This window comes from Rhineura floridana, chromosome 9 (genome assembly GCF_030035675.1).
Source record: "Rhineura floridana isolate rRhiFlo1 chromosome 9, rRhiFlo1.hap2, whole genome shotgun sequence".
NCBI lineage: Eukaryota > Metazoa > Chordata > Lepidosauria > Squamata > Rhineuridae > Rhineura > Rhineura floridana.
This window is the reverse complement of record NC_084488.1, coordinates 20,244,737-20,258,127: the sequence shown is the minus strand read 5'-3', so window position 1 is coordinate 20,258,127 and position 13,391 is coordinate 20,244,737. Positions and strand designations below refer to the sequence as shown.

At 39.7% G+C, this 13,391-nt stretch overlaps 1 protein-coding gene across 5 annotated transcripts in view; it reads left to right on the top strand.

The window, feature by feature from the left end:
* ARAP2 (ArfGAP with RhoGAP domain, ankyrin repeat and PH domain 2) overlaps positions 1–13,391 on the top strand; it is a 160,749-nt gene that overhangs the window by 84,609 nt on the left and 62,749 nt on the right. For all 5 annotated transcript variants that reach the window (XM_061584048.1, XM_061584049.1, XM_061584051.1 and 2 more), the window contains 6 exons: positions 392–574; positions 5,872–6,046; positions 7,284–7,409; positions 7,738–7,882; positions 9,555–9,657; positions 11,278–11,476. In XM_061584048.1, the coding sequence (XP_061440032.1) occupies positions 392–574; positions 5,872–6,046; positions 7,284–7,409; positions 7,738–7,882; positions 9,555–9,657; positions 11,278–11,476 (931 nt within the window). The remainder of the gene's footprint in view (positions 1–391; positions 575–5,871; positions 6,047–7,283; positions 7,410–7,737; positions 7,883–9,554; positions 9,658–11,277; positions 11,477–13,391) is intronic.

The following is a 13,391-nucleotide window of genomic DNA, read 5'->3' as shown; positions in this document are numbered from 1 at the left end:
CCAGAATAGTTTGACTGGCCTTGAGTACTCTATACTTTGCCTTTGCAGAGTGGGGGGTGTTTGCTGTTCTGTCGCAAAGCAGGAAAATTTTGGAGCTGGCAAGAAGCAGCATGAGTGATACAAAATGAGAAATGAGTCAAAGGTTCTTAATTTTGTGTAATTGGTGCAGGTTGGAGAATGCAACTTTTGCCATTTTGGAATTGGAGTTACATTGATAAAGTTTTTTTCTTGTTTTAGAAATACACACAGGGCATTGCTGCCAATTTGAATTGTTTTTTAACTGTACTGTAATCGTACATAGCTCCTTGTCAATCTTAACTCTACGTAATCAACTTTCTTGCTAGCTTAATCTAATTTTTTTAATGCTAAGTTTGCTTTCTTCCTTCTGCAGCTTTTTATTGTGATAGGGAATAAGAGGGCAAATAGCTTTTGGGAAGGAAATCTTCAACCAGATGAGGAATTGCTAATGGATGCCCCAACAGACAGAAGGCTGACTTTTATCACACAAAAATATAAAGAGGGAAGATTCAGAAGAAACACTTTTCTTTACAAAACCAAAGAAGAGTTAAATAAGGTAAAGCTAGCAGAAATGTTGAGGTATGGTTGTCAATTTTTGGAGGATGTGTGGGAATTCTCTCTCTGTATTTTGCTTGTTAAAAATTATAATAAATTAACTAATATGCAAAAACCCTTGCGGTTTAAGAACGTTCCTATAGTCAACAGATATTTCTATCAAACTTTAAAAAGCAGGGAAATTGGGAAGCTATAGCGAATGCACCAGGGGAGCAGGAGACTTAACCTCCTCTCTGAGATAGTGTAGTGCCCTACACATTTGTCAAAATGCAAACACAATTTGGGTTGGTCGTTCACGGTTCACTTGCTGTGTAGCTTGGAAGAATTTGGTAACATGTGCCTGCCCAATTTCCCTCCTGTGCAATCATGCTTAGGATTGATGAAACTCACTTGGGGGAGGGGGGAGGAGGGGGAAGAGGGAGGGAAGGGGAGGGGATTGGGAGGGAGGGCATTGGGCAGAGGGGACACCCCTTTCCTTTCCAAAAGGAAAACGTGAACAGTATCATGCTTTTTCAGGGTTTCCCCCACCTTTTTATTCTACAGCAGGCACATGTAGCCTCCCACCCAAATTTAAACCAAAGCTGTTACTAGCCACATTCACACCAGGCCTTTATTCCACTTTAGACAGTCATGCCTTCCCCCAAAGAATCCTGGGAAGTGTAGTTAGTGAAGGGTGCTGAGAGCTGCTAAGAGATGCCTTGTTCCCCCCACAGAGCTTTAATCAGAGCGGCTGACTATTAAACCACTCTGGTCACTGGAGCTCTGTCAGGGGAATAGGAGTCTTCTCTCAGCATCCTTCACAAACTACACTTCCCAAGATTCTTTGGGGAATGTCATGACTGTCTAAAGTGAAATAAAGGTCTGGTGTGGGTGTGGCCGCCTGATTAGCCATGCCAAGCAGCTGTGCGTCTGGCTTGTAGAACACTTGACAGTTGATTCTTACTGAGCATGCCCGGCTTCTCACTGAGTTAATGCTAACTTTCTTAAATTAATTAAAAATCAGCTAGGTATTTTTTTAACTTTTAAACTGCAGAAGATTAAGGTCAGTGCATGGGGCAGGGTCAGTAATAGGATTACAGGCACTCTGTGAACATGGCTGATTTTTAATTAATTTCAACAGATTATGAGAACTCTGACGGAAAAAAGTCCAAGAGGGGTCTGCTTTTCCCTTCTCTTTTTACACTTTGAACTCTTTATTCTCTTTGAGTATTTTGTGTATCACCATGAAAATTTAGAGGATTGTTAAGCAAGTGTTTCTGAGTTCAAAACTATACGTTTTGTAAGGTTTTGTTTTAAAATGAGCTTATGGGAAGCATCAGAATGGCATTGGGGGTATTTTCAATTTAACATTGCGGAATGTGAAAAATCCATGCTGTATAATAAATAAAAAACAGCAGCCTTTTGGTACTTTAAAGACTAACTTTTTTTTAGACTGCAACTTCCATCATTCCTCACTCATTTGCGATGCTGTATGCGGCTGATGGGAGCTGTAGTTGAAAACAGCTAGAGGACAGGTTGGGGAAGGCTGGCTTAAGTATTCATGAATTAGAGTCCATTCTGTGAAGCAAAAGAATAGTAGGGTTGTGCACCAAGTATTGGAGTTCAACAGCTCACAACTTTAGTAAAGGATCATGGCAATGTAAAGGTAGCTGATATGACTAGTGCAGAAAGGAATATATAACCCAAACTAATGAGATACACAATTGGGTTGTCATTACTCTGTTAAGACACCTTTAGATTAACCATTCTCTTCTTGGGGGAAGGGTGATATATGGTAGGCTTCCCATTGGAGCTGCCTGCGAGCCAGTTCTTCATCTCTTCCATGTAGGCCAAGAGCCATCTGAGGAGAAGAAATCAATGTAAAAACTTCCTGTCCCCCATAAGGAATGACTAGCTGAAGCATAGGTTGCTTTATTGCACAAGTGATCTGGTAGGTGCATCATGCTCCTTCCAAACCTCAGCTGATGCCAAATGAAGTCTTGTATATATCCCATATACCAGATTCTCTAGTCTGTAGCTCCAGCCCCCAAATCCTGTGAGATATCTCTGATAGATAAAAAGGTCAGATTCCAATGGGCAACCCACCCATCCCTAGCAAATCTGATAGGCAGAAGCATCAACAAGGCAGAGGGTCTGAACAGTACTAATGTTAGATAAAACCCAATTTGTTTTCAGTTATTTCTGGGCATTGCATGAAATCTTCAGGTTTGTTTTAGATCTGTTGATGAATTCACGTTCAAGAGTTCATTTTATCATTAATTTTCTTGTATGTAATTACAAAGGCCAGAATCCAAAGAATCACGTAACTACTACTGTATCTCCCAAAAGGGAAATTTGGGCTTGTAATTTTCCAGTGGCAGTCCTTCATGCTCTCTGTGGTGAATTGCTTTTGAAATGGCTTAGAGATTTAAAGACAGCTTTTTATATGGGATGAAGGTTTGCTGTTTAAAGAGAGGAGGAATGTCTAAAAGTCAAAATGGGAGGTAGAAGGCCTTGATTGCACCTAAGGCAGCCTTTCCCAACTAGTGGGCCACCAGATGTTGTTGGACCACAACTCCCATCAGCCTCAGCCAGCATTGCCAATGGTCAGGAAAGATGGGAATTGTGGTCCAACAACATCTGGTGGCCCACTAGTTGGGAAAGGCTGACCTAAGGCAACTCTTTGGATTCTAGCACTATTGTCAATTTATTCTGGAATGTCCCAATAATAGTGGATATGCTACTGGGGTAATATAATGATATTTCAGTTTGTTCCATCTGGTGTGAGACTTGTGAATGTAAGTATTCAGAAAGGGATTTTGCTTCTTTGTGGTTTTTCTGTGCGGAGGTAGAAAAATATCAATAAAAAATTCACTCAAGACAGAGTAGCCTCCAGATGCACCATTGCTTTGCTAATATTGGTGCACCATATACTAAAGTGATCCTGCTTCCTGTGTAGTATTTTTATAATACCATAAGAGTTTTTTCTCACTGTATGCATCAGAAGTCAGAGCCCATTTTTTACCAAAACAATTGCATAACCATGGAAAGATATGGAACTTGCATCTATAGTTGAACCTAAGCTCCATGTATTCTTTTAAAAAGACCTTTGCAGACATTTTGATGTGAAAAGGAGCCATTCTCTTCCATCCATGGATGAGAGAAGCCTGTTCAGAGGACAAATGTGGCATCCTATAAGTCTGTATAAGAACATAAGAAGAGCCTGCTGGATCAGGCCAGTGCCCCATCTAGCCCGCAAGCAGGACGTGAGTGCAAGAACACTCTCCCCTCCTGAGGCTTCCAGCAACTGGTTTTCAGAAGCATGCTGCCTCTGACTAGGGTGGCAGAGCACAGCCATCATGGCTAGTAGCCATTGATAGCCCTGTCCTCCATGAATTTGTCTAATCTTCTTTTAAAGCCATCCAAGCTGGTGGCCATTACTGCATCTTGTGGGAGCAAATTCAATAGTTTAACTATGCGCTGAGTAAAGAAGTACTTCCTTTTGTCTGTCCTGAATCTTCCAACATTCAGCTTCTTTAAATGTCCACGAGTTCTAGTATTATGAGAGAGGGAGAAAAACTTTTCTCTATCCACTTTCTCAATGCCATGCATAATTTTATACACTTCTATCATGTCTCCTCTGACCTGCCTTTTCTCTAAACTAAAAAGCCCCAAATGCTGCAACCTTTCCTCGTAAGGGAGTTGCTCCATCCCCTTGATCATTCTGGTTGCCCTCTTCTGAACCTTTTCCAACTCTATAATATACTTTTTAAGATGAGGTATAGGGAGGTGACATCATTGTGATAGGCTTTGTTGCCTTTCTGCATTTGTTCTTTCGTGTCTTCAAGTCGATTATGACTTTTGGTGACCCTCTGAATCAGCAACCTCCAGTAACATCTGTTGTGAACCATCCTGTTCAGATCTTGTAAGTTCACATCTGTGGCTTCCTTTATGGAATCAATCCATCTCTTCTTTGGCCTTCCTCTTTTTCTACTCCCTTCTGTTTTTCCCAGCATTATTGTCTTTTCTAGCGAATCATGTCTTCTCATTATGTGTCCAAAGAATGATAACCTCAGTTTCATCAGTTTAGCTTCTAGTGATAGTTCTGGTTTAATTTGTTCTAACATCCAATTATTTGTCTTTTTCGCAGTCCATGGTATGCACAAAGCTCTCCTCCAACACCACATTTCAAATGAGTTGATTTTTCTCTTATCTGCTTTTTTCACTGTCCACTGTTCACATCCATACAAAGAGATTGGGAATACCAAGGTCTGAATGATCTTGACTTTACATCTTCGCATTTGAGTACTTTTTCTAGCTCTCTCATAGCTGCCCTCCCCAGTCCTAGCCTTCTTCTGATTTCTTGACTACTGTTTCCATTTTGGTTAATGACTGTGCCAAGGTATAATCCTTGACAAATTCAATGTCCTCATTGTCAACTTTAAAGTTACATAACTCTTCTGTTGTCATTACTTTAGTCTTCTTGATGTTCAGCTGTAGTCCTGCTTTTGTGCTTTCCTCTTTAACTTTCATCAGCATTTGTTTCAAATCATTACTGGTTTCTGCTAAGAATATGGTATCGTCTGCATATCTTAAATTATTGATATTTCTCCCTCCAGTTTCCACACCTCCTTCATCTTGGTCCAATCCTGCTTTCTGTATGATATGTTCTGCATATAGATTAAACAAATAGGGTGATAAAATACACCCCTGTCTCACACCCTTTCCAATTGGGAACCAATCGGTTTCTCCATATTCTGTCTTTACAATAGCCTCTTGTCCAAAGTATAGGTTGTGCATCAGAACCTTTCTGCATAGTCACTCAAATAAATATAGGAAATTTGCTTGCATGGCTTCTGTGCACATGAGCAGGAACACTAGAAAAATAAGTTAGTGAACAGTGCACATATAAATTGTACATCATATGCTCTGTTGAGCAGTCTAGCTGAATGTGTGAAGATTGTGGGTGGATCCTTTAGTTGCTACACACACACACATGCACACATTCAGCATAACCCATTCACAATCTGAACAAGAATGTTAGTGCATTAGTTCCTGACCAAGGTACGCTGTCTTGAATAATATATCTTGGTTCAGACCTACAAATTCCCCCAATAATAATAGTACGTTATGATTTAATAACCTTATTATAATTGTTTGTGAAATGTGGTGTGCTCTGACTTTGCTGTATGAATTTCAACTGAATTTATCAGCTATAGTGTGATGAGACCACTAAGGCTGCCCATTAAATTAAGAGGCATTAATCCGTTCCTGTTTGGTGTTCTACTTGTAGCTCATGCTTTTCATCTTTATGATCAGGCCCTGTGTGCTGCAGTAGTTAAGCAGGAGGTACTGGAAACAATGGTGGTGGTGTTTAGTGGAGCAGATGTAATGTGTGCTACTGGAGATCCTGTATACAGTACCCCATACTTGTTAGCCAAGAAATCAGGACAAAGGCTACAGATGGAATTCCTCCACCACAATAAGTTTTCAGGTATGGAGCAGTGCCAGTACTTTTTATATGTAACTGCATACAAGGTTAGCAAATGTATTTTGCATTAATACCAATTCAAACAATGACAAAATGGAGAAAATGTGGCAACATTAAATCAAAACATTCTTTAAAATCTCTTTGATGTATATTGCATGGTATGGTTGCATTTTGTAAGCTAGTTAAAAATCATTAACTATGTACAGCCTGAAGTAAATTTACTCTTCTGGATTTGGCGCCTCTCTTTCTCTGTGAGAGAGAGGGAGTGAGCACTTAGATGGAGAAAGAAATTGACATGTACACCTTAGTCACAAAAATATTTATGATGAATCATGTTCAAACTCATCAACTACTACTACTACTTTAGGACTAATACTACACAGTCCCAATAATTCTTGAGTCTTAATGCGACAGATTACTTGTTGAAGAATGTGTCTGAGTCGGGGTGACCAATTTAACATGGTTAATCCAAATCATAATTTGTAAACCAACTTAAAACGGTGGTTTCCCAATCTCTGGTTTGGCTGATCTTTTAACATAAATTAGGTGTTCTATTAACTAGTCTACACTAGTGTACACACCACCATGTGTACACACACACCACAATCACCACCACCACCCTGGCACAAATGTTATGAAGGGCAGTATATAAACAAACTATGCTTAAGAAGAACACGCTATTATCTTTATTTATTAATTGAATTTATATCCTGCTCTTCCTCCTGAAAAAGTAACCCAAACAATTTAACACAAATAACATACTGAAACAGTTAAAATACTCCAAAACACAATTAAAATTAAAAAAAACCTTCTAAAACACAGTTAAAAATGTTGTAAAACAGTTTCAAATATTCTAAAACACAACTTAAAAATATTCTTTCATCAGTGATCTTCAGGTTGTCAGGAACAAATGCCTGGGTAAACAGGAATGTTTTTAAATTTCTCCTGAAAGTTAATAGTGATGGAGGTGGATACACCTCATTGAGGAGGGCTTTCCACAAATGGGGAGTCACCAGTGAGAAAGCCCTGTCATGGGTCAGTGTCAACTGGACGGCACTCAGTTTATGTTTTTAGCTGTATTCTTAAAACATTGAATGTATACATGTTAAAAAAAAAGGAATGTGTGAAATACCTCAAGATACCAGGTTATGATGTATATCATGTGGGCTTGGTGATTTAGTGTATATGTGTTTTGGACACTGAAATTGCCTTTTTAATATACTTTTTGTTACTTTTATAGATTTTCCTAACTACGATGCTCATTCAGACATTTCCTATCGAGATTCTTCCTCTTTCCTTTGTGACTATTTATACAAGGTTTCCTTCAATGCTACAAGGCTGTTAACTGAGAGAAAGCTAAAAGAAGGTATTAGACTCTTTCCCACCCCCTTACCACCATGCTTGACTGGCTTTGTAGAGTCTTGGTATTTTTGTGTTTTAAGAAGAATAAGAAAAACCTGTCACTACATTGTTTTATTTAATTCAACTTTCAGAGAAGAAACCCAAATTATGTTTCCCGAATCACATTTCCTAAAGTATGCCATCTCATTTATGAGCCAACTTTTTATTGGACTGTACTACGGACTCTTCTGCTGATTTTGTGTGTTTTCAGTAATTTAGAGTTAACTTTGCTACTCACTGCTGTATTAGTCTATAGACTCATGCATCTTTTCCTCCCATTAACTTAAATGCAGAGTGTAATAAGAGGTGGTGTGCTCTGGAAAGTGGCTTTTTGAGCTACTATGAAAATGAGAAAACAGCCTCCCCTAATGGGATGTTTGTCATCAATGAAGTCATCTGCCTTGTCATTCATAAAGCAAACTCCTTCATACATATGGGGTAAGTTCTGGATCATCCCAAAATGTAAACCATCTTAAATAATCATATTTGAAATGTATCCCTGAAGCATGGTGAATTGGGAGACTTTGAATTTGCTTCTTCACATAAAAGTGTCACTCTTAATGGGCATAGAAAGATGAAAATTCTCTGCAGTTTAAAAAAAACAAATGGAACAAATTCCCAGTGGTGCTGGGATTTACCCATTGCTCTTGTTGGATATGGTATTTTCCTTCCATCTGTTGATAACAGCTAAAGAGCAGCTGACTGCATTATCCTTTGTTTTTCCAGATAGCTGGCCTTTTAAAGCCAGGACAGGCAGCTGAGATAGCCCAGTTGTGCTTTCTCTGGATAGGGAAACAGAATGCAAAGCTATGGTGCAGACTCCTATTCTGAAATACAGCAGATAATGTGTATCCAGGGGTGGTGTGGTGGGAGCACTTACAAGTGAGAATAGTGAGATAGTACAGTAGTAAAAACCTTCTCCCACACACCAGATGCCCACTGTGAGTGCCCCCACCTCTGTATTTGTTTCCTTTACGATGTCTAGCTCTGTCCTCAATTTCTATCCCTTTAAGGCCAGAAGTGCACACATGAGCGTGTTTTGGAATCTAAGACTATTCTGCTTGCCTTTTAAGAGTCATGGTAAGGATTTAGGAGAAGGGCCATGAGCAACAGATGGCACAAGCAGGGGTAAAAGGCCTTAGCTATCACTTGACTGATTGCTTAGGGTGTGTAGCCATTTCTCCTAAGTGACCAGGCCACACCAGTGGGGATTTGAAATGGCAGTAAAAACTGAGGCTGAAATTCTTATTCAGCAGGGCAAAGACCCAGCTTCGGACAGTGGATTAAGGAAGTGACTTACTTTGTATTACTGTCCGAAAATTTTAACATTCCCTTCAATCTGTAAGAAAGTAGATACTGCCTCTAAGATGGCACTGCATCTGTGCTGTGCATATGCATTACATAGCATGCATAGTGCAATAATGAAAGCATTGTTTATATGCGTCTTGAATATATCACTTTACCTACCCCAACAGGTTTTTGGTAATTTATATATAATGCCCTTAAATCTGCTGCTGCTACTGTGTGTGTGTAACATGTGACAACATCTCTAAGATGCTCCTGCATTCTCATGCCCATTGCTCATATTTATCCTAATCCCTCTGGGGTCCATGTGTGCACCACAGGTGGTACCATCTTGCAGATGCCACCTGCTCTGCTACTTCTGTTTGTTCCCTTCTATGAAATGGGTCAATGCTGTGGGCCAGTGGGCTGAAGGCACCAGATCTTCCATTTGGGGTGAAAAAGGCTAAGGTCACTCCACAGTTAAATTATCCTGTGTATCTTTATGATTCAAGAGATTTGGTTCTTTCTTCAACCTTGAAATAGGGTAGCAGTTCAGTTGACCAATACATGGAATACTGTACTTCCTGCTCTAAGCTATTAACCCACACCCCTTTGGTCCCCCCCTTTTTAACTTGCATATCTTGCTACAATGCTTTTATATTCTATTCCCTGCTCATTAATTTAATTTATATTGAATCAACTATAAATAAAACATTGTTGGAAGAAAATGCCGGGAATTCTGGGGGAAGCATTGAACTGTTTGTTGCTTCACTTTATAAAGCTTATACAAAATAGAATTGACTCTTCTTGTCCTTGGTGGTTTTAGAGCTATATTTGCCTTTGAAATCTACTTACTGTCAGAACGTGTGTTTCTCTTTGGTGCTGAAACGGCACATACTCAAAGAAAATGGACTCAGGCAATTGCCAAGGTAATGTTGATAATTATCTATTGTGGCTGAGGCAAGATCCTTTGCATTAGATGTAAAGTGGCATGGTTATCTTACAATCTTGAGAAAACCCAAATTTTAAGACAAGTAAATTTAGATCTTGAGAATGTGAGAAAGTGCTTCCCCCCCTACTTAATGGAAAATATATGTTGTTATAATTTCTTCTGAAACAACAGTGAAACATGAATAAAAATTCAAGGTTTTGTTTTTTTGAAAAAGATTGAACTTAAGAATATAACTATATGCAAAAGCACTGGTGGAATACATTAAGAGCAACTACCACAGTAGTTTTTTCCCCTGCAGTTTCAGTGAAAATATTTGCCTTCTGCTTAAAACAATGCTATTATTTCTTATGTGAAGAATAAAGCTGTATGTAAACGTCATTAGAAAAAAATTGACCGTAGAACAGAGTGTGGCCTGGATGGACCATTACCCTCCAATCCTTTGACCAATCACGTCCCATCTGGAGCTTGACGATTTCAGCAGTTCTCTGTCTTACTTTGGGATCTGAAGGACAGATGAAAAGTGGCATTTTATATGACTGTGCTGTCATTTCAATCAAAATGTGACTATGACGATATCATAATTAATTCCAATTATAATCCTTATTAATGATGGTGGCCCAACTCCAGGTGTTTTGAATTAATTAGATCATTCATATTCTGGATTCTAAAGCAGTCTTGGGACTGAGATGACTTTGGTCATTCTGGTGAACAACCTATGTCAGGAACTGTGCATTCCTGTTTGTTCTCTTGAACCTATTGGCAGATTTTGATCGCACTGACTATGGTATTTTTCTAGACCACTTGATTGGAATGGAATAAGTGGGGACATAAGTGGGTTCCAGTCCATCAAAAAATCAGTAGAAGGCAGTGCTGGAGGATTACTGTTTGCAGCACTCTTTCCCAACCTGGTGCCCGTGCACACCTGCCATATATTCTACCATCCTTCTCTTCCTAGGACTGTTGTCTATAAATTACTCCTGCTCAGTGCACAATCAACAAAGATCTGGAAGTGAGGAAAGTGATATGCTGATTCCCTCATCTGTGTGGTTGTGTCTGGGGCAGCCTTCATCACCCTGGTGCCCTCTAAATGTTGTTGGATCACAGCTTCCTCCACCCCAGACCACCACACGTGTACTGGCTGTGGCTGCTGCAGGTTGTAGTCAAAAACATCTGGAGGGCACCAAATAGAGGAAAGCTATTCTACATACACCGACTTCCTGTGTCTCACAAGATTCATCTTGCCCCCTCCCCCAACAAATGCAATTTAGCAAATACAGAAATCCTCCATACGAGTTCATATTCAGGTCGGCTATGGTATCATCAGTATAGTTTTTATATGCTCGTTGATTTTATTGTGCTCCTTTAATTCTGTTGTGTGTTATATCTGTTGATTTGGAAGCAGCCTTGGGCCTCTGCTATATGTGACGTAAAGCCAAGATATAAATAAATAAAATTAATAAGTAGGTCATGGATCATTTCAATATCTGGGAAGTAAAATCAATGTGAATTTTACTTAAGTGTCTAAAGGTCATGCTGCACTTAGATTTTAATATTGATTTTTAAGTTCATTTATTTTCTTTATTTTCATATGGAATAGCACTTTGTACCTATAGCGGCTAAATGCCTCCTGGAAAGGGACTATGATGTGATTGGCCAGCTGTACTACAAAGACTGCCACAATCTTAACAACTGGAAAAAAGGCTGGTTTGCTATAGAGAAGTCAAGCCTGTACTTTTGCCTAGAACTGGAAAACTCTCAAGAGGATTCAATGTGTCTACGGAGGCTCCAGGAGTTAAGTAAGACTCTGAGAATAGCATGTGTTAGAGATAGTTCATGGAACTTTTCACAGAAGTATGCGGGGGGGGGTATTGGCCTGCATAAATTTCCATAATGAGCATTAAGAGGGGCATGGGAGCCACCTCCCTGTAGCTACTTCCCACACTGCTCCAATACTGTATGAATAAAGGAAATGTGGCAAGGCCAATGTCACAGTTTCCACCTGCATGATGTTATCTTCTCAGGACAGTGGGCGACATTCATGTGGTAAGGAATTGTGTTATCCACTAATTTCAATCACACACAAATTTCCACATTATGGCAAAGTGTCTCACATTGATATGGTAAAGTGTAAAGTATGTGGCTTTATACTGTAGAGTGGCTGTATACTGTAGGCAGCATGGATTTTTCACATTCCAAGCTTAGCTTGGGGCACATCTCCTTCACGGCCACCACCTCCAACCTGCATGAGCCGGGCCTCTCGTGGGACTACCTGCCGCTTGCCATCTTCTCATGCTTTTGCCCCATCTGGCCCCTTAACATCCTGGCCTTGGTCTTCTCTATCATGGGAAGAATCCAATTATGTTGGTGAGCAAATCCTTTGCAACAGCTGCTCAGTGTTTGAGGACTAAAATTCCTGAAGTGGCAGTACTGCATTTTAAGTACAGATTATCTCCAGGCCTGTAAAGAACCTTGTTTTCTTAACAATGTTAATATTTTGTTGTTTAAATTTTTGTGCCTTGTATTTTTTTTTCTGATGTGTATTTTTTATATGTGTTTATTTTTTTGTGAGCCGCCTTGAGGGCTCTTTGGCCAAAAGGCGGCATAGAAATAGAATAAACAAATAAATAAATTCCGCAATGTTAAATTGAAAATACCCCCATGCCATTCTGATGCTTCCCATAAGCTCATTTCAAAACAAAACATTACAAAACCTATAGTCCTGAACTCAGAAATGCTTACTTAACAACACATGATTGCACGGGAGTAAATCCCACTGAACTCAATAAACATGCAAATGATCGAACCAGCCCTTCTCCTCTCCTCCCCCATCTGCCAGCTCCCATCTCCCTCCTCTCTCTGCCCTTCCTCCCTTCCTCCTCCCCCTCCCCCCTCCCCCATCCCCTGTGGTCAGTTTCATCTATCCTAAGCATGATTGCAGGGGAGTAAATCCCACTGAACTCAATAAGCATGCAATGATCAATCCATTCTAAGCAAACTTGCACAGGATCCCATTTCTTACCTCCCAGCAGAGAAATTCACTCATAGGCAAAAAACCTTGTGGTTTAAGAACGTACCTATAGCCCACAGATATTTCTATCAAACTTTAAAAAGCAGGGAAACTGGGCAGTTATAGTGAATGCACCAGGGGAGCAGGAGACCTGATTACCAAATTCTTCCAAGCTACACAGCAAGTGGATTGGACTGTGAAAGACCAACCCAAATTGTGTTTGCATTTTGACAAATTTGTAGGGCAGTCCAATATCTCAGAGAGGAGGTGAGGTCTCCTGCTCCCCTGGTGCATTCACTACAGCTGCCCAATTTCCCTGCTTTTTACAGTTTTATAGGAATATCTGTGGGCTATAGGTACATTCTTAAACTGCAAGGTTTTTTGCCTATTAGTGCCATCAAGCATAAAGACAACAATATCTTTAAATTTATTTATTTATTTAATTTATTATACTTGTATACTGCCCCATAGCCGAAGCTGTCTGGGCGGTTTACAGTAACTAAAAACATTAAAACAAATACAATTTAAAACAGGTCTTATAAAAACAGTTTAAAACACAATTTAAAAATTTAAACAGTATAAAACACATGCTAAAATGCCTGGAAGAAGAGGAAAGTCTTGACCTGGCGCTGAAAAGATAACAGTGTTGGCACCAGGCGCACCTTGTCAGAAAAAAATTTGGGGGCCACCACTGAGAAGGCCCT